General features: G+C 44.4%; 1 protein-coding gene across 8 annotated transcripts in view; it reads right to left on the reverse strand.

The window, feature by feature from the left end:
* The window catches only part of FXR1 (FMR1 autosomal homolog 1), a 77,878-nt gene that overhangs the window by 35,080 nt on the left and 16,612 nt on the right, over positions 1–26,186 (reverse strand). For all 8 annotated transcript variants that reach the window (XM_004591259.4, XM_004591257.3, XM_012928709.3 and 5 more), the window contains exons 2-3: positions 12,883–12,935; positions 10,536–10,629 (exon numbers count right to left, since the gene is read on the reverse strand). In XM_004591259.4, coding sequence (XP_004591316.1) covers positions 10,536–10,629; positions 12,883–12,935 — 147 coding nt within the window. The remainder of the gene's footprint in view (positions 1–10,535; positions 10,630–12,882; positions 12,936–26,186) is intronic.

A 26,186-nucleotide genomic window follows, 5' to 3' on the forward strand; every position in this document is an offset into this window, starting at 1 on the left:
TATAACAAAAAAAAAAGAGGAAATTATTGGTGCAAGCATCAAAACTTCTACCTAGAATTCTGCATGCCACCAGTGTTGGTTTAAGACCCAGCTACTCAGCTTCTAACCCAACTCCTCACTACTGCGCCTGGGAAGACAGTGGAATATGACCATCCACAGAAGATACCCATATGGAGCTCCTGGTTCCTGAACTGTCTTCTGGCCCAGTACTGGCCAAAGCAGCCAGCTCAAGACATTAGTGGAGAGAAGCCTCTAACTATGCCTTTCAATTAAATCAATCTTTAGAATAAAGAAAAAATGCTAACGTTGAGCCAGCATTTGTGGCACAACAGGTGAAGCTGCCATCTGTGACGCCAGCATCTGGTGGCTCCAACAGAGCAGGACAGCCCAAATACTCAGACCCCTGCTATTCACATGGGAAACCAGGGAGGAGTTCTTGGTTCCAGGTTTCACGCTGGATGTTCAGCCTCAGCCCTGAACATTGGCCATTTGGGAAGTGAACCAGAGGATGAAATATGTGTGCGTGAGTGTGTGTGTCCCTCCAAATTGACCTTTCAAATAAATATTTAAAAAGACGTAGATAAAAACAAGACAATTCACACATGGAACTAACCCAATTAACCAGCAATGCAACAGAGCAGTAAGCCCACTGCCTAGAGTATCTGCTGGCCTCCCACACGGGTGCTGGTTCAAGACACAGCTGCTTTGCTTCCAATCCAGCTCCCTATTACTGTGCCCAAGAAAGCAAGACAGCCTAGATACCTGCTTTCCTACATCCCACGGGGTAGGAGATTTGAAGGAAGCTGAAGACCCCTGAATACACCCCCAGACTGCAACCATTTGGGGAGATAACTGGCAGATGGAACATCTGTCTCTTCCTCTATACATGTAATTTGGCTTTTAAATGGGTAAATAAATCTTAAACAAAAATAAGAAAAAAAGTATTGATCAAGGAAAATGAAATTCACTTTTATTTTCCTTTAAAGATTTATTTATTTTTTTATTGGAAAGGTGGACATACTGAAGAGGAGAGACAGAGAGAAAGATCTTCTGTTATGGTTCACTCCCCAAGTGACTGCAACGGCTAGAGCTGAGCCAATCCGAAGCCAGGAGCCAGGAGCTCCTCCAGGTCTCCCACGCGGGTGCAGGGTCCCAAGGCTTTGGGCCCTCCTGGACTACTTTCCCAGGCCACAAGCAAGGAGCTGGATAGGAACTGGGAACTCGGATTAGAACCTGTGCCCATATGGGATCCCGGAGCATGCAAGGCGAGGACTTTAACCACTATGCTATCGCACCGGGCCCAGAAAACGAAATTCAAAAGAAAGTAGCTTCTCTCCGTCAGATTTGCAATATTTCGTAGACCAACAATAATCCAGTCTGTGGACCTACGAAGAAATGGATAGCAATTTCACATAGCAATTTAATTACACAAATTTTCTGAAAACAAAAAGGCACATTTTGGTAATATCAAAATTTTAAAGTAGCGTGTCCTTTGACTCAGCATCTTAAACTCCCCAGAATCCATTCAACCAGGCAATTTACATTAAATTCTTTTTTTTTTTTTGCAAGTCCTAACCACAACCCATGATTAGCTCATTGACATTTCAATTTTAGTTTATATACAGGACCGGCTGCTATATACCTTAAAATGGCTATAAGGTACCATTCAGCTGTCTCGTGTCTATTTCATTTTAGTATTTAGCCATGTGCTGTGTTGAAGTATAATTTTGCTGATCTTGGTAGATTTTAGGATAATCTAGACTGGCTTGTAACTCTAACAAGACATTTGTCGACATTTAAGGTACAGAACATTTTTTTGGGGGGGTGTGCAGGAAAATCCTCAACACCATGGTGAGGAGTAACTAATCTTTGTGTCCCACCCAGCGAGGCATGACTCTGAGGTCACCCACCCCCAACCGGAGCTTCCGCAGGTGATGGAAGAAGTCCAAACACTACTGTCCAGAAACCAACGTCATCGGAAAGACAACCAGAAGCCCTGAGCGGTCCGCAGAAACAGAAGAACAATAAATGTCCTTCGGGACCAGGGAGGAGAGCTTTCTCTGGTCTGAGAGCCTGGCTCCACCTCTGGACCCCCGCCCTCCCTCACAATGACCATCGGGATCACTTCGAAAACCCCTCACAGCAAACAAACAATCATACAAACTAAAAAAACCTAAAATAAATAGACAAACAACAGAAAGTAGAGCTTGAAATCTGACAGGAATTTACATTAAATTCTTCACTGCCTTTTTTCTAGGTAACAGTAAAAATGCTAAAAATGTCACTGTCTCTGATTTATGATACATGGACAACAAGGAATCTTTCCAAGAGATTATCTGTTTGAGGGGAGTGATTCCTTGGGCGGAAGATCTTCCTGTCTCTCCTCCTCTATGTCTGACTGCAGTAAAAATAAATCTTCAGAAAGAGAGAGAGAGAGATTATCTGTTTGAAAGAAGAGTACAGAGGGAGAGAGGGAAATGGGAAAGAGAAACATCTTCCATCTGTTTTATGTCTATAACAGCCAGTTCTGGGACAAGAGCTTCCTCAGGGTCTCCTATGTGGCTGCAGGGGCCCACTTGGGTCATCCTCTGCCGCTTGCCCCGGAACATCAGCAGGTAGCTGGACTGCAAGTGTAACAGCCCAAATTGAATCAGCTTACTGGCTTAAATTTAGGCCCTGGGAAGCAGCAGTAATGTGGTTTCCAGTCAACTACATGGGAAATAGGGACTGAAATTCAGGCTCCTGGCTTTGGCCTGGCTCAACCCTGATCCTTTGGCAGACAAACAGATGGAAACTGTCTTTCAAATAAACAAGTAAGATTTTTCTGAAAAAGAAAATCAGAAATGCATAATGAAAATCTTAATAAAATATCTACATAACAAATGCAAAAAAAATCTGAGAAAATTCTGGTAAACAAGATGTAAGTTGGGGTGAATGGAGAAGCTCAACCACGCAGCAGAAAACTTTACTTACTACTTCATGAAAATTACACCAAGTTTTAAAGACGACTTAAAAGTTATTTGAGTTATTTCAAACAATAACACACTAATAACTAAAATTTCTTAACAGATTGAGCCAGGGGCGATAGTGTAGTGGTTAAAGTTCTCGCCTTCCATGTGCCAGGATCCCATATGAGCGCCAGTTCTAATCCTGGAGGCCCTGCTTCCCATCCAGCTCCCTGCTTGTGGCCTGGGAAAGCAGTCGAGGATGGTCCAAAGTCTTGGGACCCTGCACCCGCGTGGGAGACCCTGAAGAGCTCCTGTCTCCTGGCTTCGGATTGGCTCAGCTCCAGCTGTAGAAGCTACTTGGGGAGTGAATCATCAGAAGGAAGATCTTCCTCTCTGTCTCTCCTCCTCTCTGTATATCCACCTTTCCAATAAAAAAAATTAAATAAAATAAAAATTAAAAAAATAAATTAAAATTTTTTTTTCTTAATAGATCATATGAATAAGTTCCTAAATGCTGGTAACCAAAAAAACCAACACCATCCCAGCACATGGTTGTGGCATCTGAAACAAATGGGTGCCAAGATGAAATGTAAGCTTCTTTCTCCCTTTCTAAATATTTACTTGTTTATTTCATAGAGAAACAGAGAAAGAGACAAACAGAGAGTACTCAAGCTAGAGCTAGCACAAGCCAATGGAAGTGGTCCAGAGCTCCCTCGGGGTCTCAGACAGGGAAGGCAGGGGACTAAGCATGTGAGCCAAATCCTGCTGCTTTCCCAAGCACACTAGCACACAGTTAGCTCAAAGCAAAGCAGCTAGCGCAGCCAGCACTCAAAACAGTGTTCTTACACAGGAAAGCTAGTATCACAACCTCCAGCTTAACCCACCACACCACAATGCTGGACCAAGAGTTCTTTCGTTTTAAATCCTCAAAAATAAACAAAACAAAAACAATCAAAACTGGAACAAATTTTCCCAGAGATAACCCATAAAGTATCTGAGTAACCAGTTTCTAAATCATTCTCTCTCACACATCAATGTTTTGATCATATAGATGTTGGCCACAGAAATGAATGTTTCAGGACAGAGCAGAAGCTTCCTGGACCTATACCAAGAAACATACAACATAACACCACCGCTAGCACTAACACGGAGTAATCTTTTTCCCTTTTGAAACATTCAGCTATTTATAAACGTCTGAGCAAAAACAAAACATTAAAAACACTGCCTTGTTGTTGTGGCTGTTCTAATTCATACCAGTTGTTGACCTTGTTTCATGGTTTCTCAATTAAGGTAATACATAGTGATGGAGTACTGGGGTCTATCACATACACATGTGGGGGTACAATGGAACATGCATTCCTGCATCCAGATGAAAGATGGATTCCCAATGAAACTGCTGAACATGTGTTGACAATGGGATGCTGGACTGTGTGACACTGTCTGCACCAACAATGTTGAGATACACTTAAATAACAGACTGATAGAATTATGATTACTTATGAAGGACTACACTATTGTAACAAAATGGGAAAAATCTGTGGTAGTTAGGGGGGAATCCCAGCCTATACAAATTGTACCACATAATTAAAAACTCAAACTAAAAAACACTGCCTTGGGCCTGGTGCCATGGCCTAGCAGCTAAAGTCCTCACCTTGAACACACCGGGACCCCATATGGGCGCCGGTTCTGATCCCAGCAGCTCCACTTCCCATCCAGCTCCCTGCTTGTGGCCTGGGAAAGCAGTCGAGGACAGCTCAAAGCCTTGGGACCCTGCACCCATGTGGGAGACCCGGAAGAGGTTCCGGGTTCCTGGCTTTGGATCGGCACAGCACCGGGCCGTTGCAGCTCACTTGGGGAGGAAATCATTGGACGAAGGATCTTTCTCTCTCTCCTCTCTGTATATCTGACTTTATAATAAAAATAAATAAATCTTTAAAAAAAAAATACACTGCCTTCAAAATTTACATTTCTAATTTTAGAAAATTTTCAAATCTAAATCTCATTTGACTTGACTCAAAAACCCACAAGGAAAAAATAAAAAATTTCAAAATGCAAAAATAAATCAAGCTCATTTTTCCATCTGGCAGAAAGATGTAAAATTAGCATAGAATATGATATTAAGAACAACAATTTCAAGAGTTATCCATTTACTTCAAAGTCACCAAGTTATCGGAGAAGCAGGCCAAAGAGTTGTTCCATGCATGGGTTCATTCAGCAGACTGTCACAAAGCACAGACTAAAGCCAGGACACTCTGGGAAAGCAGTCGAGAACGGCCGATGCTTTGGGACCCTGCACCCAAATGGGAGACATGGAAGAGGTTCCTGGTTCCCGGCTTCGGACTGGCACAGCACCAGCTGTTGCAGCTCACTTGGGGAGTGAATCATCTGATGAAAGATCTTCCTCTCTGTCTCTCCTCCTCTCTGTATATCTGACTTTGAAATAAAAATAAAATAAATCTTTAAAAAAAAAGAAAGCCAGGACACTCCTGTGCAGAGGCGCAGCCAAGCACTGGAGCCATATTTCAGTTTTTCCTAGACTAACATTAACAGGAAGATGAATGGAAATGGAGCAGCCAGGACACAAACTGGTACCCTTATGGGATGCCAAGGCAGGAGGTAGTAGCTTTACCCACTAGGCTGCAATTCTGGTCCCAAGAAAACATTTTCACTGGAGTCTAAAATACAAGTAAAGGTGCTACGGTAATTTTGATTCACCCAACAAGTACCCTACTTCATAGCTCTTACACATCTATACCAATTACAGGTATTCTTTTGGAAGCAATTGCAATAGAAAAAACGATTGTTTTAATTTGAAGAACTGAGTTCATGATGTCCTGATATAAATTATATCACCTTGCTTTATCAAAAGCAAAATGGTGCATAGTGAAGTAACTTAGAACAAACAATTAAAATCAGGCTAATTTTAAGGTAGAAATTTAGGTTATTGGCTTTCTAATACAATACCCAAGATTAAAAGCAACTAAAAGAAAATTTGCAGCCTGGTGCAGTAGCCTAGCAGCTAAAGTCCTTGCCTCACACATGCTGGCATCCCATATGGACACAGCTTCTAACCCTGGCAGCCCCGCTTCCCATCCAGCTCCCTGCTTATGGCCTGGGAGAGCATCTGAGGATGGCCTAAAGTCGTGGGACTCTGCACCTGCATGGGAGATCTGGAAGAAGCTCCTACACCTCCCGGCTTTGGATCAGCTCAGCTCTGGCCACTGTGGCCACTTCGGGAGTGAATCAGCAGACGGAAAATCTTCCTCTCTGTCTCTCCTCCTTTCTGTATATCTGATTGTCCAATAAAAAAAAATCCTAAAAGAAAATTTATCTCCTAAGTGCCCGAGTTGTCTTGTACCTAGATAAGTGTTACACTACTGGAACAAGAGCAGCCAACAACTGACAGACATCCTGGGACTGAATAATGCCAAATTTTTGTTAACTATACCAGTGTGCCAGCACAGTTACCTATCTTTTTTGTTGTTGTTGTTTAAATATGTGGGGAAGGCAAGGAACTCCGGATCAGGACACATCTCCCCAGCCCCCAGTGGGGCAGTGGGGGTGCCGTAGATTGCCTGGGGAAGGGGAAGATTCTGGGAACAACATGGAGCAGGAGTGGCAGAGGGCATGTTAGAGGAGGAAACGACTCCTAAAATCTTCCACAGACTGGGTCACTGCACTCGTAGGTAGGTAGGTAGAGCTGAAACACAGTGGTTCAGTTGAGGGAAACCAGCTGTTATGTCTTGGTCAAGCCAAGGCACCCACCCACATGGGAGACCTGGGCTAAGCTAAGTAGATCTACTGCATCCCAGTGGAACACAAGAAAACTGGGCTGGAGGGCATGAGGGCTTGGGCTAGGCTGTAGTACTCACAGGGGAGTGTCGGGTTAGGGAGTGGACAAGGTCAGGCTGGGCCGCAACACCCACCAGAACACTAGAGAGCTAGATCTGGGGGCAAACTGTGTAGGTGCCATATTGGCTAGCCTCTGTGGGACTGCAGGACCTGCAAGTTTGTGCAGGAGCTGAGAGTGATGAACACGCTAGCCAGGCTGGATGCTGAACTCATCTGACACTCAAGGGGGCTGGGGCTGGGAAGAGGCTGGATTGGGCCAGGCCACAGCAATTGCAAAGGCTGGGGAAGAGGACAGACCATGCCAGTCAGGTCTATGCCAGCATACTTGAGATTAAGAGCTTGGAGCAGCTCATAGCAAGAGAACGTGGGAAAGAAACTCCCTACTAGGCCACAGTTCTTCGGGGAATCCAAGAGCTGGGGCTGGAGGTGGACCAGGCCAGACTAGGCCACAGTACCTGCTGGCACACAATAGAGCCAGGCCACGTTGTAGGCTGCACCTGGCTGGGTTAAGCTGCAACACACACCAGCGAGACCTAAGACTGTGGGCGGGGGCCTGGCGGCGTGGCCTAGTGGCTTAAGTCCTCGCCTTTAATGCCCCGGGATCCCATATGGGCGCCGGTTCTAATCCCAGCAGTTCCACTTCCCATCCAGCTCCCTGCTTGTGGCCTGGGAAAGCAGTTGAGGACTGCCCAATGCATTGGGACACTGCACCCGCGTGGGAGACCCGGAAGAGGTTCCAGATTCCCGGCATCGGATTGGCGCACACCAGCCCGTTGCAGCTCACTTGGGGAGTGAATCATCGGATGGAAGATCTTCCTCTCTGTCTCTCCTCCTCTGTGTATATCTGACTTTGTAATAAAAATAAATCTTAAAAAAAAAAAAACAAAAAAGACTGTGGGCGGACCATGCCAGACTGGGTCACAGCGCCTTCCAGCACACATACAACTTTGTGACTCTCCTGATACACTGTATCTCCCACAGGTGTATGCAAGAGCCAAGGTTGTAGGCAGACCAGGCTGCGAAAGGCTGCAGCACCCATGCACATATATTTGGGCTACATCTGGGGACAGGCCAGACTTGGACAGGCTCCAGCACCTGCTTGCACTCATGAGAGCCAGACTGGAAGTAAGACAGGGAAGATTAGGCTACAGCACCTGATGGATCACATGACAGGTATTGTGTGGGGCCAGGCTGTAGCATCCACCAGCAAGAACTAAAACTGGGGACGGGCCATCTCAGACTGGGCTACAACACCTGCTGGCAAGTGCCAGACTACGTGCATGTCCTGCCAGGCTGGAACTCAGTATCCCCGGCAGGTGCAAGACTTGGGACAAGGAGTGGAACTAATGGGAAACTATGGGCATTGCCCTACTGGGCTGCAACTCCCACTAGTGAACAACAGGGCTGGGAATGGACCAGCTCGGTCAAGGCAGCAGCGCCAACTGGCATACATAAGGGCAGGGTCTAGGGGAAGTCAGGCTGAGCTAAACTTCAGCAATGCACAGGAGCCAGAGAGGCAGTATGGACCAGGCTGGGCTGCAGCACATAGCAGCACAGGCAAAAAAAAGTGGGCTAGGGGCAGGCCGGCTGGGGATTATTTTGGATTGCCCCAGCTAAGCTGCCGTTCCCAGTGGTGTGCATGAAGACCGGGCCTGTGGCAGGCCAGGCTATGCTAGGCTGCAGCACTCAACAGTTTGCTTGAGAGATGGGGCCTGGGTTGGAACTGACCAGGCAGTTGCATCCTCCAGTATGTGCAATGGCTGGTGCAGGTGACAGACCGCAACTGACCCAGTGCTGGCTGGCCCACACAAGATGGGGGACTACCTAACTAGACTGCTGGACTCAAATCCCAGCCCTAGGAACAAAAATCACAAGATATGTGGTCCAACCTTGAAGTGCATGTCTAGAGACTGAACCTCCTCAGTTGCTGGTGCCTGTGGACAGAATGGCCAGATGCACACACAGGACCTGACAGCCAGCAAAGGACGTCAAGTGTCTTGTCAGAGGATGGAGAGCAGAACAGGATGGACAGCTCTCCTGTCACAAGCTTTGCAGCAAGTGTCTGGGATTACAGATGTACACTGAGGTGCACACTGTTAGCCAACAGACCCTGGAAAGATTTTTCTGATTCCTGCTGCAATGAAACCAACAAAATCTCAGAACTATCAAAACCACTTGAGTTACACTCTCATAACACTCTTATCCACATTAGGGTCTATAAGGCATCATCACATGACTGTTCCTCATCCCCAGGTGCTGATGTAATTCGACAGCAAGGACAGTCTCCTCCCCTTCCCCAGAAGACCAGGAAAACAAAAAGCAAAGAAGTATCTGTCACCACCTTCCTCCATACCCAACCCTCCCCAAATTAATCAGAAGCCCACATGAGCATGCATCCCTCTTAATTTAGTAAACAATATTAACAACAAAATTTTTTAAAATTCTCAAAGCAACAGTCTACCATAATAGCAAATATAAAGAATAAAAATTGCAGATAAATCACTGGCCAAGTGCTTAAAACAGTGCCTAGCATGGACTATTAAAGGCTTATAAAATCATCGTTTCATCATTAGGTTCTACTATACCACAAATCTCCCCATCCCACATTTTATAAATTAAGTACAAATAAGACTTGAGAATTTCATTCAATAATATTAAGCTGCCTTCCTATAAGAAGCATATTTAGCATATTTGAAGCTCTAGATGAAACCATACCAATTTCTTGAAAACTGGATTTTGTATATACACCAAGCTCACCTCATTACACTTCTGACAATTCTATCCAAATTCTTTATACTAGCAGCAGGCTTATTATTCAAAAACAGTTAACACTGCAGACAGAAATCAAGATCTTTCAAGCACCAAAATAACTAGATGAAAAGAAACAGTACAATATATCACCACTTTGAGTAAGGAGCAGGAGATGGCTAGCATGAACATAACAGGACTAATCTTTAAGAATTATTGAGGTCTCTCTTTGCTTTTCTGTAGTGCTAAATTTTTAATACATTTATAGAATGTTTAAGATGTTCTATAAAGTAGCCCAGATGGCACATTTCATACTACATAGGAACTGTATTAATTATCATAATAAAGGACAACCAACATTTTAAAACATACCAAATCAGAATCTTGAAACAAAAGTAAGAATTACCAATACTGTACAGGTTTTTAAGATTCTTTCAAAACTAAATCAAATTTACTATTTTCCTTAACTTTCTAATTATCTTAATTTTATCAGTAACGTTGAAACCCTATGGTAGGGCCCGGCAGCGTGCCCTAGCGGCTAAAGTCCTCGCCTTGAAAGCCCCGGGATCCCATATGGGCGCCGGTTCTAATCCCGGCAGCTCCACTTCCCATCCAGCTCCCTGTTTGTGGCCTGGGAAAGCAGTCGAGGATGGCCCAGAGCACTGGGACATTGCACTCGTGTGGGAGACCTGGAAGAGGTTCCAGGTTCCCGGCATCGGATTGGCGCGTACCAGCCCGTTGCGGCTCACTTGGGGAGTGAATCATCTGATGAAAGACCTTCCTCTCTGTATATCTGGCTATAATAAAATGAATAAATCTTAAAAAAAAAAAAAAAAAGAAAAAAGAAACCCTACGGTAAAAATGACACAATTGAGAATACATCCTGACTCCCAAATTTCAAACAATGCTGTTACAGAGCCATTATGAATAGAAAAACTAGATTTTTCATCAGCTGAACAATTTTCCCAAGAATACAAACACACATACCTCTACTTCATCTCCTTCACTAATTTCTTTTTTTATATCAGGCGGTGGTGGTAATCTAACTTCATTAAATGGAACTTGGCGCTCTGGTTGCCAACTGAAGGGTCAGAAAAGGAATTGACAGTTTAAAATGTATCACTGAAGTAGGCCCTATTATGGGAGCTTTACAGACTACGGTTAATGTCACATATGTTTTTAGTTAGCTTATCATTTAGCTTTCCCTAAAGACAAGAAAAACATCCTTTGCAGCATGTAATCTTCCAATTACTAAGGTAGAAAAATGTTTTCTATAACTCTTGGTGACATTTCTAAATAATTAACATGATTGAAAGCATTACCTAATAAACTACTCATACTAAGAACAGCACAAACATATCTCTGCAACTAAAAAGTTAAATTCAAAGCAATAAATGACCAATTTAAGATCTGAAATGTTACATCCATAACCATCAAATGTAGATCAGCTTATTTCAAATGCTTTTATGAAAATGAAACATTACAAACAATTGCATAATTTCTTATAATATATAAAAACAATCAGAAATTACATTTTAAACACATTAGATTTCACCTTTTTATCTTTTCTACAGTAAATATAAAAATATAATTAAAGCCTATGAAAGTCTTATCCAATCTCTAGAAAAATTAAATGCAGCTAATTTGTTGATTATGTGACATTTTTCATGTTTTTATGAGATTAAATTATAAAGTGGGTCGTTCTCCCCTGCTCTTAAGTTCTCACAGCTCATTTATACTCCTTGGAAGCATACCAGCTAATAAAACACTCCCAGGAATTCTATCTGCCATTGCTAGTCAAAGTAACAGCTGACCAAGTAAGATATTTCAGGGTGTTTCTTTTCAACCACTCCCTTGTAAGTGGCAGCTGTTGAACAGCAGAAATAATTTCAATACTCATTTCCATGTGAAGCAGCTCTTGGGCTGAGAAATTTTCTTTTCAGAAGTTCTGGAAGCAGCTTAGAAGATGCTGCTTCTGTTTTTCTCTATCAAATGGTGTTCTTTTAAAACTATTCATAATAACACCTTTATTTTTATTTTGATTGGAAAGTCAGATACACAGAGAGGAGGAGACAGAGAGGAAGATTTTCCATCCAATGATTCACTCCCCAAGTGACCATAATGGCTGGAGCTGAGCCGATTCGAAGCCAGAAGCCAGGAGCCTCTTCCAGGTCTCCCACGCGGGTACAGGTTCCCAATGGCTTTGGGCCGTCCTCGACTGCTTTCCCAGGCCACAAAGCAGGGAGCTGGATTAGAATCAGTACCCATATGGGATTCTGGCACATGCAAGGCAAGGACTTTAACCACTAGGCTACAGTAGGCCAAATCAAGCCCATTTTTAAACTACTTTTCGTCCCTTGGACCATTAAAGCACAGAACGTCCAGACTTCAGCATCCCACATGTAAGGGCAGGCTTGAGTCCCAGTTGTTAAAGTACTAGCCTAGCTTCCTGTTAATGCAACAGGGAGAGCAGCAGAGGACTGTCTACATACTTGGGCCCCTGCCACCCAAATGGGAGACCGCAATATTCTTGAACCCTGTGCTGGGCCTGCTCCAGTTTTAGCTACTGCACCAATTGGGGCGTGAACTCACAGATGACTATCACTCCACCTTTATGATAAATAGTTTTTAAAATTAAAAAAACAGGGCCCGGCAGCGTGCCCTAGCGGCTAAAGTCCTCGCCTTGAACGCACCAGGATCCCATATGGGCGCCAGTTCTAAACCCGGCAGCCCCACTTCCCATCCAGCTCCCTGCTTGTGGCCTGGGAAAGCAGTTGAGGACGGCCCACTGCATTGGGACCCTGCCACCCGCGTGGGAGACCTGGAAGAGGTTCCAGATTCCCGGCATCGGATTGGTGCGCATCGGCCCGTTGCGGCTCACTTGGGGAGTGAATCATTGGACGGAAGATCTTCCTGTCTGTCTCTCCTCCTCTCTGTGTATCTGACTTTGTAATAAAATAAATAAATCTTAAAAAAAAAAAAATTAAAAAAAACAAACTACCTTGTTCTTAAAATAAGTATGAAATTGGTATCAGTCCTCATTAATGTCAAGCAATTAAAGATGGCCTAACACTTTAGGCATTTTGAAAGCCACCTAGAGTTTCATTTTTCTGTAATATGTTCTCATCTGTGTGATCTACTTCCATCAAAACTATTTTTATTCCATCCACGATTCAGCAAAAGGGGGAAAAAAAGAAAAAAAAATGTGAGGAGTAACTTTGGACAAAAGAAAAGGTAACAAAAACTAAACCCAAGTGAACTCTAAGCACCAACACTCAAAAGCAACACACAAGCTGGCAGCACCTAAAACAAAGATCTATGAAAAATAACTTACTTATTTTCAAAAACAACGGTGAGGGAGTCTTCGTGAACATCTTTGATAAATCCCTGCAGTGAACAAAAACATTTAAAATATATCAATATTAAATTAAACATTCTATAGCTCTAAAATGCTGCATACAGAATGGGAAACACACTAGAAGCAGTGAAAGACTACAGGGTTTGGAATCCAGACAGATCTGGATTTGATTTTCATCTGAACCATGATGAGGTACATTACCTCAACAATTACATAGCTTCTCAAAAACTCATTTTTCACTAGTATCACCCACACCATGTACAACCCAAACCACCACAGTAATTAGCTGAGTGAGATAGTGCTTATTATTGTGACCTGATTTCAGTATTTAGTACTGTGTTCAAGTTGTCGTATCTGCTTTCTGGTTCTGTCACGTCTATGTTCTTGTGAACATTTTAAACACATTTAACATCACAAAATTATGAGTAATAATCTAACGCATGCCTCAAAGTATCTGGAAAAGAGTTCAACTCATAAAAATGAAATTAAAGGGCATTTTAGAAAAACATGAGTTCATTTACATGCTATCTTTGTCATTAACTTAATTCTGTTTTTCCTATCTGCCTTAAAGCAGAGGTGGGAAACACTTTTTCTTCCAAGAGTCACTTAGATATTTCCAACATCAGTCACAGATTATGTAAAAGTATCAATTTAAAATTAGCCTGCTACCTAGTTCTGCTGATTATCAAGTCCTGCTTGCGGTTGCCTTGGCAGGGCCAGTTAAAACTAACGCTTGTGGCCAGACATAACCCAACCCTGATTTCTAAACAATGTCAGACAACAGCTGAGGATCCTGCATCAGAACAATTTTAGAATGATTACAGATTCTCAGTAAATACCATTAGTCATTTTCGAATCTTAAAATTATATAATTAATCTTTTTAATGTATCTTCATTAAACTAATACTGAAAGAAGTCACAGACCAACTACTTAATATATCACCTTATAACCTTGAGCAAGAAGTTCCTGGCACCTGCATAAGTACAACTGATATTAAATGACACTGCCCATCAGATCCATAAATTTCTCAATCTTAGTCAAATATACTTACACACTTTGAATCACTGTAATTAAAAAATACTTTTAAGAAGCAACAAGTAATGTTTACAGTGTATCAGACACTGCTCTCAACAAATTAAGAATGTGAAACACAAATTGGCAGCAGAAACATCTAAACCCAAGCAAGCAGGAATAAAGTGCCATTTACCCTTTGGAATTAAAGAAAGTCAGTCTTGGAGAACAGAGGGGTAAGCAGTCAGGGCCTATTTCACGTTCTTTAATAACAGATTCATCAACCCATCCATCGTGGGGATTCATAAAGTCTCAGTGAACCTCCCCCAACATTTGCTATTCGACTTATTATTCTGTAGTCTAACCCTATTTTCTTCTCTAGTTCAACTGCCTGGTACAGCTCATTTACTTATGCTAGGGCGTGTTTTCTTGCAAATATCCTAATATGAAGCCCAGAACTGAGGATCCCTATCTCTTCAAGAATACTGTTCTATCTTCTTAGAATTCTAGATATAGATATAGATATATAGATATAGATATTAGATATAGATACAGTTTAAAAACTAGCCTGTCCCTCCAGTTCAGACGCTTGATTATCTAGCTATGCTATAATAATTACTTCCTGGGCACTCTATTTCTAGCAGTAGGTAAATCACTTTCAGTAATCATTTTGGTAAGCAGTTACATAGTTTTGGTATCGATAAATCTCATGTGATCATAAAAACATCTTGAATATTTTAATATCTAAGAAACAGACCCAGAAAACTCCCAGGGCTAGGTGCAACAGCCAGGGCTAAGTGTGGGGTCGGGGTCAGCAGCAGATAGCTCAATCTAGTTTTTCCAGAGTGGGTAGTAAGAAATGTATCCACTTGGTTGGGCATTGCAGCACAACACGTTAAGTCCTCACTACCTGTTGTGGGCTATCAGCATCCCATTTTGCAACGCCCCCCCCTCCTCCCGCCACAGCCACTCAACTGCTGATTTAGATTTCTGTTAATGCATCATAAGAGGCAGCAAAAGATGACCAGTTTGGGACCTTGCCACTCATATGGAAGATGCAGATACAGTTCCTGTCTGCTAGCTGTTGCAGGAATTTGCAGAGAACCAGAGGATAGACACGAAGATCTCTTTCACTCTTTGAAAAAGATTTAAATAATTTTCAAAAAAATCAAAAATAAAGATCCAATCACTTCAGTCATTTTATCTGCTAACTATAGAGTTTGCATTCCTCTATAGTTTCCATTATCAGGAAGCAGATGGCAGGGACAGGAGTTGGTTATTAAATCCCCAGGTATTCCCAATGTGGGACACCGGTCTTTCAATATTTCATCTATATTTTTACGCACTAAGTCAAATGTCCATCACAATCTTCTGTTATCATTTTTCTAATTTTCTTTTATTGGAAAGGCAGATTTTATAGAGAGGAAGACACACAGAGAAAGCTTTTCCATCTGCTAGTTCACTAGCAAAGTGGCCGCAATGGCTTTCCCAGGCCACAAGCAGGGAGCTGGATGGGAAGTGGAGTTGTCAGGACACAAATCAGCGCCCACATGGAATCCTAGCACGTACAAGGCAATGATTCAGCCACTGAGCCATCACACCAGGCCTTGCTGTTTTCTAGTATTTAGTAAATAGTGCTTCCAGGTTCATAAGTGCATTTCCTGCTACTCGAAGCTAGTTATATTTTAAAACTTTCACTAATATTCCCTCGTCCTTCATTAGTTTAAAATTTCAGAAATTAAAATGAGAAGTCCAAGACACAAGAAAATTCTGCCCTTTATTATACTAAACATCTCTTTAATCTAGAAATCAATGTTTGCATTTTTCCATAAACATTTCCACTATAATCTGCAGCTCTAGACATATTTACACTTTTATTGCTTTCACCACAAGGTTTACTTACTAAAGGCCTGTACCTAAACCTTAAGACATACATGGAGTACAGTTATTAATGGCCTACTCCTCCAAATCTAATTCACAAGTACTAAATTCTAGCTATAACATCCTTACGCATGGCCAGATCTCTATAAAACTGAGCTGATACCATGCAGAGAGTTAAAATTACTTAAAGATATTTTTGCGCTAGGGAAGCCACCAAAATGATGGTAGCTCCCACTCAGTTTAAGAGACATAAATGGCAGGGTTGGGTCTTGATCAAAATCTTTTCACAGGCAGGAGACAAACAGCAACAGCCTCTGTCTGCACATGGCATAAAACAATTCACTAATTTTAAAACTGTAAATCCTTCTGAGTAAAGTGATAAAATCTTGTCTTTCTGCCCAAGAAGGAAATCATTCACACTCTATAAGACACACTCTGGTTAGTAACCAGTTTCCATCTGAATGATCAGATTCACTTATCCAATACCCAAGTGCTAGGTTCAAAACAATACTCTAAAGCACAAAAATAGTGATGCAGAAGATTTATAGTACTCCCTTTAGATGAAACACATGAAAATATTATATATTGGGCTCTGTACAATGTATAGATCAGGAATCCACTAGAATCCTTGGGATATATCACCTGTGAGTAAGGAGGGACTACCGTATTTCATAAAAATATTTTGATGTTTATTTTTCCTCTTCCCTCATACATGCAAACACAGGATATTCCAAGTCATATACTTCATTTCACACAGCCTATTACATGCTTATATCACAAACTGTTAACTATTAATATAAATAAAAGCAGTGAAATATATCTGAAGTGCACTGAAAATCTTAACCTGATAGGACCAACAAAACAGATTATCATACAGTTTTTTAAAACTAGGAATATCATAAATTTTTTTAAGATTAATTTATTTTTTTATTGCCAAGTCAGATATACAGAGAGGAGGAGAGACAGAGAGGAAGATCTTTCATCAGATGATTCACTCCCCAAGTGAGCTGCAACAGCTGGTGCTGCGCCAGTCCGAAGCCGGGAACCAGGAACCTCTTCCAGGTCTCCCACATGGGTGCAGGGTCCCAAAGCTTTGGGCCATCCTCGACTGCTTTCCCAGGCCACAAGCAGGGAGCTGGATGGGAAGTGGAGCTGCCGGGATTAGAATCAGCGCCCATATGGGATCCCGGGGCGTTCAAGGCGAGGACTTTAGCCACTAGGCCATGGTGCCAGGCCCGGGAATACCATAAATTAAAATGTAACACAGAAAGGTTAGAAAATTACTGCAAATACTGTTTGAAGAAGTGATTTTTAAAAGAACTCTAGTCTGAAAGACAATTTGCTGCCTCCTGCAGCACAGGTAGTTCCTATGGGTCTCAGTTCCAGGCCTGGTTGTTTCCACTTGGTATCCAACTCCCTGCTAATGCACTTGGGAAGGCAGAAGATGATCCCTTGCACCCACACAGGAGACCAACGCACCAGGCTCCTTCCTAACTTTGGCCTGGCACAGCCCTGGCTGCTTGAGGCCATTTCAGGCATGAACTAGTGAATAGAAGATCTTTCTTTCTCTCCCACCAAGTGCCTCTCAAATAAAATTAACCTACACTTTTGATGGGATCCCACCAAAATACTGAACAAGTATATGCACGTTTGAGGAAATTAATCTTAACAAAATCATAGTAAACTTTATCTCAAAAACAAAACAAAATGGACTAAAAAGAAACAAGATTTGATTTTTAAAGGATTTTAGCACATCTACAGTTACTTGAAACTATTGCAGAAAAGTAAAGATCGAAGTATCCATCAACTTAAGAGGGACAAAAGATTCACACTTTTTAAATCAACAAGATCCCAGGAGAAAACAAGCCAACTATGAGCTTTCCTCACAAAAGCAAAAACCCAGAAGTTACAAAAATTTGGAATTTCATACTACCCAAAAGCTCAAGTATGATAAACAATACTACAAAAAACAAGGCTCTAGAAATGAGACAGATACTAACTTCCCTATGTAGCAAGTTGTTAATGAAACCAAGAACTATGTGAATCCTAATTCACCAAAAAAAAAATTATATTTTCCTTCCTACCAATCTTTAAAATGTCACACATTTGCCAGTTTGGGGGGGATCTTTGCTTTTCTTCTAGGACTTTCACATAATCTTGTCACAATATAATAATCTCCCCCAATTTTTTAGTACTTCACTAGACTGCTTGCTAACTTAACATGGCAAAGTAAATGGCCTATAATTTAAACAGATTTTGGGGCAAGGTGGGCAGCACAATGTCCCAGTGGGTAAATCCTTGCCTTGCATGTGCCAGGATCCCACGTGGACAAGAGTTCATATCCCAGTGGCTCAATTTCCCATCTATCCAGTTCCTTGCTTCTGGCCTGGAAAAGCATTAGAAGACGGATGGCCCAAGGCCTTGGGACCTTACACCTGCATGGGAGACCTGGAGGAAGTTCCTGGCTCCAGATGGGCTTAACACCAGCCACCGCAGCCATTTGGGGAGTGAACCAGCAGACGGAAGAGTTTTCTATCCCTTCTTCTCTCTGTAAATCTGCCTTTCCAATAAATATCATCTTAAAAAATAAATAAATAAAATGGGGCCCAGCACGGTGGCACAGCAGCTGAAGCCCTCTCCTTGAACACAACAGGATCCCATAGGGGTGCTGCTTCTAATCCTGGCAGCCCTGCTTTCCATCCAGCTCCCTGATTGTGGCCTGCAAAAGCAGTCGAAGACAGCCCAAAACCTTGGGACCCTAAAAACCAGAAGAGCTCCTAGCTCCTGGCTTAGGATCGGCTCAGCTCTGGCCGCTGTGGTCACCTGGAGAGTGAATCATCAGACAGAAGATCCTCGCCTGGCACACACCAGGATCCCATATGGGCAATGGTTCTAATCCCAGAGGCCCTACTGCACATCCAGCTCCCTACTCGTGGCCAGGAAAGGCAGTCGAGGACAACCCAAAGCTTGGAACCATGTACCCTTGTGGGAGCCCCAGAACAGGCTCAGCTCAGGCTGTAGTGGCCACTTGCGGAGTGACTGAAGTGGATGAAAGCTCTTCCTCTCTAAAATGGTTTGGGGAGCCTAGCAGCTTAAGTCCTCGCCTTGAACACTCTGGGATCCCATATGGGCGCCGGTCCTGATCCCGGCGACCCCGCTTCCCATCCAGCTCCCTGCTTGTGGTCTGGGAAAGCAGTCGAGGATGGCCCAAAGCCTTGGGATCCTGCACCCATGTGGGAGACCTAGAGGAAGTTTCTGGCTCCTGGCTTTGGATCGGCACAGCACCAGCCATTGCGGCTCACTTGGGGAGTGAATCATTGGACAGAAGATCTTGCTGTCTCTCCTCCTCTCTGTATATTCAACTTTGTAATAAAAATAAATAAATCTTGGGAAAAAAAAGGTTTGGGGCTAGCACTGTGGTGTAGTAAGTTAAACCTACCACACCTACACGTCATAGCTGTCAGACTGACCCAACTTTCATGCCAGATGGCCTGAAAAGGCAGCAGAGGATGATTCAAGTCCTTGGACCCTTGCACCCACGTGGGAGACTCAGGAGGCTCCTGGTTCTTGGTTTCTGACCAGCACAGTTCTGGCCACTGTGGCTACTTGGCAGAGTCAGCCAGTGGATGGAAGATCTCCGTCTCTCCTTCTCTCTGCAATTTTGTCTTTCAAATAATTTTTTTAAAAAATCTACCTAATTATTCATGCATTTCAGAAGTTACAGAACAAAAAAATTTTTTTTAAAAAGTTTTTTAACCTAAGGAGGGCAATCAAGGGAGAGGAGAAAAGAACTCTGGGCTCCAGCCTGGTGGCAGTAGTAGGTTAATTCTTTGCCTGCAGGCACCACCTTCCCATCAGGGCACCAGCTCTAGTCCCAGGTGCTCCACTGCCAACCCAGTCCCCTGCCTCAGGCCTGGGAAAACACCCCAGTATGACTCAAGCTTCTGACCTCACAACCACAAGGGAGTCCCAGAGAACGTCCTGGATTCCACCTTTGGATCAAATCAGCTTCTGCTACTGTGGTTATCTGGGCAGTAAACCAGAGGATGGAAGCTCGCTCCCCTTTCTCTGTAAAATTTGCCTTTCAACAAGTTACTTAAAAAAAAAAAATCCTTTGAGTTCAGCAGAAAGTTTATTTTTCTAAAGACTTATTTATTTTTATTGGAAAGTCAGATTTACACAGGAGATACACAGTTCTTCTGTCCACTGGTTCACTCCCTAAGTAGCTGCAATGGTCAGAGCTGAGCTAATCCAAAGCCAGGAGCCAGGATCCTCTTCTTGGTCTCCCATGAGGGTACAGGGTCCCAAGGCTTTGTCTGGCCCATCCTCGACTGCTTTTCCAAGCCATAAGCAGGGAGCTGGACTGGAAGTACAGCAAGCAGCCAGGATACAAATCAGCACCCATAAGAGATTCCAGAACATGCAAGGAAAGCACTTTAGCCACTAGATTATCATGCCAGGCCCAGAAAGAGTTTATTTTCAAGAATTCAAAGACTGGTATTATAAAAAGCCACAAATCCCGTTAAGAACACTAGCTACCAGGGATCTATCAAATAATTCCATAGGACACACACAAAATTTAATTAACATGGGCCCGGCAGCGTGGCCTAGCGGCTAAAGTCCTCGCCTTGAACGTCCCGGAATCCCATATGGGCGCCGGTTCTAATCCCGGCAGCTCCACTTCCCATCCAGCTCCCTGCTTGTGGCCTGGGAAAGCAGTTCGAGGACGGCCCAAAGCTTTGGGACTCTGCACCCGTGTGGGAGACCTGGAAGAGGTTCCTGGTTCCCGGCATCGGATTGGCGCGTACCAGCCCGTTGCGGCTCACTTGGGGAGTGAAACATCGGATGCAAGATCTTCCTCTCTGTCTCTCCTCCTCTCTGTATATCCGGCTTTCCAATAATAATAAATCTTTAAAAAACAAAATTTCATTAATAAGCCTCCCAAACCTCACTGTAGAAAAAGGGCAGTTGAAACAACATACATCCTCTAGTGTAGGCAGCTGCCCAGGTTGCCTTGCACTTAGGCAAGTGATTACACTGCTGAAAGAAAAACAGCCAGTAGTTGGCAAGTATTCTGGGCCTGGTGTACTGCCAAATTTATGTAAATTATACCACTATGCAAGCATAGCTGCTTATTCTTTATTAAAATTTTTTTTAAAAAGTGAACAGGCAACGTAGGGAACTCCAGGTCAGAACATGACACACCAGTCCCCAGGTGAAGAGGCTGCAGTCTGCCTGGAGAAGAGGGGGTCTGCGATGTATTGCAGTGGGAGCAGCTGAAGGCAAATTTAACAAGGTGGGAATGATACCTGGGGTCTTCCAAGGATCTGGCCACTGCATTTACAGGTACAAGGGAAACAGGAGGGCATATAAGGGTGAAGCCAAGGCACCTGTCCACATGGGAGACATGGGCCGGGTTAAATAGCATCACACACAATCACTGAGACACACAAAAGCCAGGGCTGGGGACAAGCCAGTCCAGTCAAGGCTTCAGCACTTGTCAGCATCTGTACAGGGCAGGTCTAGACAGGCCAAGCTGGATCATCCCTCAGCGCCCACCAGCATACAGAAGAGCCAAGTACAGGTGTGGGCCACACCCGCCTGAGCTAGGTTGCCACACACTAACAAGAGCTGAGACTAATGGCCATCCCAGGCTGGACCAAAGCACCTGACAGCACACATAAGACCCAAGGCCTAGCAGGGGAACTCTGGAGATTTCCCTTCTGGGCTGCAGCTCCCACTGGTAAAAATTCAAGAGCTGGTATGAGAACAGAATGGGATGTGGGACAGAGGGACTAGTCCGATGCACATACGGGCAAACCAGGGTACGGGGCAGGCCTGGTGGGGGTTATTGTGGGTCGCTCTGACTAGGCTGCACCTCCCACTGGTTGATGTGAGGGCTGAGTATGTGCTGGGCAGAACCAGGCTGGACTGCAACACCCATTGGTTCCAGTGTAACTCGGGACTGAAAACAGAAACAACCCAGCAATTGCAACCACCAGATGATCAGGGTGATGGACTGTGCCGGGCCCTGTGCTTGCCAGAACATACAAGAATCTGGTCTGGGAATACCTCAAAGTTTCTTTGGGGATCTCCCCAATAGAAATGCTGGACTCAGAACCCTAACCAAGAAGAGACAGAAGAAAGAACTCAATCAACCACCTCAGCTATATGCTGGCAGTGAAATACTAGGCAAATGAAGAATTTAGGATGGACTATGTCAATCAGTAGATTCTTCAATGGCCTCATCGTGCTTGGAGTGGCGAGACTGGCAACGATTCATAACTGGTGAACTATCAACAACACTTGAGCAAGAATCTCAGAGCATGCCCCACATCCGGGACTAGGGGTGGGTGGGAAACTGGGTGGGGCTTCTCCCTCAGTATCCCCCTTTACCTTGAACCTTTTTACCCTAATTAACTACGTAAAGATTGTCCAAAATATAATAAATAATATATATTAAAAAAAATTCAAGAGCTGGGTTTGTGGGCAGTCCTGACTGGCCAAGTCTGCAGTACCCAGCAGTATCTGTGTGGTCTGGGTCAGGGGGTAGGTTAAGACTGGGCTAGGCTTCAGCACCCACTGACACTCATGAGAGCCAGAATGGGTACGGGACAGGCTGGGTTAGGCCACGGCATCTGCCCATTCACAAGAGCACCGGGACTTGGGGCTGGCCAAGCTGGCCTACGCTGTAAACCCAGCAGTTAGAGCTGGAATGGGTGCAGGCCAGTCAGACTAGGCTGTAGTATCCACTGGTGAGTGCCAGGACTGGAGCCAGCCATGTCAGTCTGGGAAACATCTGGAAAACATTGCCAACATCAGAAAGATCCATTTTGGGGAGCAGGTCTGGCAGGGAAACTTGGGAAACTACCCTGCTAGACCACAGCTCCTGCTGGTGAGCGTAAGAGTCAGGGCTGTGAGCAGGCTAAACAAGCCAGGGCTACAGAACCTGTTGGAATATGTGTGAGCCAGGTTTGCCAACATACTGAGCAGGTCAGTCCACACTAGCACAGGTGAGAGCCAGGACAAGGTACAGGCCAGCTGGGTTGGACCACAACATCCACCAGTTCACATGAAGGCTGGTGCTGGGAGTGGGCCAGGCTAGGATAGGCTACTGCACCCACTGGCAAGATCTGGGACTGGGGGCAGGCAGGAGTAAGCCAAATCATAGCACCTACTGGTCAATGAGCCCACCTCAGACTGCACCTCAACACTTGCTGGTACACACAATACCCAGGGCTAGAGTAGGCCTGGTCGAACTTCAGGACTCCTTTGCTGGGCTGCTGCTTCCAATGGTAAGCATGAGAGTTGGGACTGGGGGCTCTCACCTTGGCTACCCTTCAAGCATCAGGCTGATCTGGAGATAAGCCAATCTGAGCTAGGCTGTAAAATCCATTGGTGTACACAAGAACCAGAAAGGCTATGTTGCGGGCCAGCCAAGCCAGGCTGCAGCACCACCTGGCAAGTGCAAAGACAAGGTCTGAGTCATATTGGGCTGGACCAACAATCTCTTTGCAGCCCCAAAACATACAACTGAAAACATGCCTGGCAGGAGAACTATGAGTACTCCCATGCTAAGCTGCCACTATCACCGGTGAACACAAGAACCAGGGCTGAGCTGAGGGCGACCCTGGCTGAAAAAGGCAGTGGGACATGTTAGCATATGTGAGCGCTGGATCTGCAAGTTGGGCTGAGCTAAGCCGCAGCACCCACAGATGTGCACCAGAACCAGACGGGATACAGACTGGGCTACAGCAAAGGCTGGCATGCACCAAAAAGAAAAAAAAAAAAAATGGGGCTGACGGCAGGCCAGGTGGTGGTTAATGGGTGTTACTCCTACAAGGCTGAAGCACTGCTGGTATGCCTGAGGACAGGGTCTGTGGCGGGCTGGCTGGACCACAGTATCTGCTGTTTCAGCATGAGATTCAGGGCTAAGGCTGGGGCTGAAATGACCAGACACCCACCAGTTTTTGCACCGGATGGTACAGGTGACATACTGAGCCTGACCCTACAATGGCTGGTACACAGAAAATTTAAGTCTAAGGTCCCACACTCCAAGGTCACCTTAGGCAAGGTTTCCTGGGGGGATTCCCCAACTAGACCACCAGACTCAGATCCTGGAGACAGGGTAATCACTATCACAGGATACGTGGTCTGACCTTGGGGTGCATGCAACACTGGGCCTCTGCAGGTGCTGATGCCTGTGCACTAAAAAGCATGTCCAAATACAGGGGACCTGACAGCCAGCTCAACTAGGCAGCAGGGGGACACCAACTGCCTTGTGTGAGGATGGAAAGCAGGTTGGATAATTGTCCTGGCCAAGCTTTGCATCAAGTATCTGGTGTATAGATGCACTAAAGGGGACTTTGTCAACCAATACACCTTGGATTCTCTCAACCCTGGAACAAAGCAACAACAACTCAGAACTATTGAAACCATCCCAGTAACACCCTTGGAATCCTCTCCCCCCACTGTGGGGGCTCTAAGGTATCATCAAATGACCATCCCCATCCACAAGTGCTGATGCAGTCCGACGGCAAGGAGCAGCATCTTCCTCCTCCCGCTGATGCAAGGGGGGGGGGGAGGGGAAAGCAACACCGAAGTCTATGTTTCACCAACTTTCGTCTGTATCTGACCCTTCCAGCCCTAACCAGAATCCACATGGGTATGCATCCCTTTCAAATATGTAAACAATATTAAGAATAAAATAAGGGCCCAGCACAGTAGCCTAGCAGCTAAAGTCCTGGCCTTGCACACACACCAAGAACCCATATGGGTGCTGGTTAATGTCCTGGTGGCCCAGCTTCCCATCCAGTCCCCTGCTTGTGACCTGGGAAGGCAATCAAGGAACAGCCCAAGGCCTTGAGATTCTGCACTGGTGCGGGAGACAAAGAAGCAGCTCCTGGCTTCTAATTCGCTCAGCTCCAGAGCACATTCAAAACTGTCTCACTAGGGCCCGGCATAGTGGCTAAAGTCCTCACCTTGAATGCGCCAGGATCCCATATGGGTTCTAGTTCTAATCCTGGCAGAGCCGCTCCCCAACCAGCGCCCTGCTTGTGGCCTGGGAAAGCAGTGGAGGACAGCCCAAAGCCTTGGGAGCCTGCGTGGGAGGACCTGGAGGAGGTTCCAGGCTCCTGGCTTCGGATAGCTCAGCTTCAGCCGTTGCAAACAATTGCGGGGTGAATCACTGGATGGAAAATCTTCCTGTCTCTCCTCCTCTCTACATATCTGACTTGGCAATAAAATAAATAAATAAATAAAATAAATAAACCAGCCTCACTGGAAAGTTAACTCATAACTTGACATTTTCATAAAACTATCATTTTTCTGTTATTGCATCTCCTTCCCATACCTTACAAAGGGGAAAACAAGGGCTCTGCAAATGGCAGCTGGTGGCTAAACTCCAACCAAGCTCCCTGCTTATGATCTAGGAAAGGAAAGCACTGATGAATGACCAAGGCCTTGGGACTTGCAATCACATGGGAGACCTGGAACAAACTCCTGGCTCCTGGCTTCAAATCAGATAAGTTCTGGCCGTTGCAGCCATTTACAGAGTGAACCAGTGGATGGAATTCTCTTTCTGCTTCTCCTTCTCTCTATAAATCTGCCTTTAGAATAAAAATAAATCTTAAAAGGGGGGGGTGTGTGGTGGGGAGATAAATTGAAAGACCTCACTACTTAGCAAACTATCAACTGCAGTCAAAAGCTGAACTGCCTGAATCCACAAAGTTTACAACAGAAGCACAGAATAAAAATATCCAAATTTACACTTTCAAATTTTCACTTAGACATCAAAATTCTTTTTTTTTAAATATTTATTGATTTTATTACAAAGTCAGATATACATAGAGGAGGAGAGACAGAGAGGAAGATCTTCCATCCAATGATTCACTCCCCAAGTGGTTGCAATGGCTGGCACTGCGACTATCCAAAGCCAGGAGCCGGGAACTTCTTTCCGGGTCTCCCACCTGGGTGCAGTGTCCCAATGCTCTGGGCCATCCTCGACTGCTTTCCCAGGCCACAAGCAGGAAGCTGGATGGGAAGTGGAGCTGCTGGAACTAGAACTGGCGACCATAAGGAATCCTAGCGCGTTCAAGGCAAAGACTTTAATAACCACTGCGCTATAGCGCCGGGCCCTCCCTATGCCTTTCAAGTAAGTTAAATAAAGCATTTTTAAAAAATCACGAGCATAATTTCACCCAAAACTCATCACCTCAGGTTTCTGTTTCAAGGATTGCCACACTGATTTCTCGAGAATCAGGATACGCGATAGCATCTTCAAACAGCTCAGTCACATGGCAGTCAAAACAGGTATCACTGTTCAGGCATGCTCAAATTTGGTTTACTTAAACATTTTGCACTTGACTATAATTCTTAAGATTTCAGT

This window comes from Ochotona princeps, chromosome 3 (assembly GCF_030435755.1).
Source record: "Ochotona princeps isolate mOchPri1 chromosome 3, mOchPri1.hap1, whole genome shotgun sequence".
NCBI lineage: Eukaryota > Metazoa > Chordata > Mammalia > Lagomorpha > Ochotonidae > Ochotona > Ochotona princeps.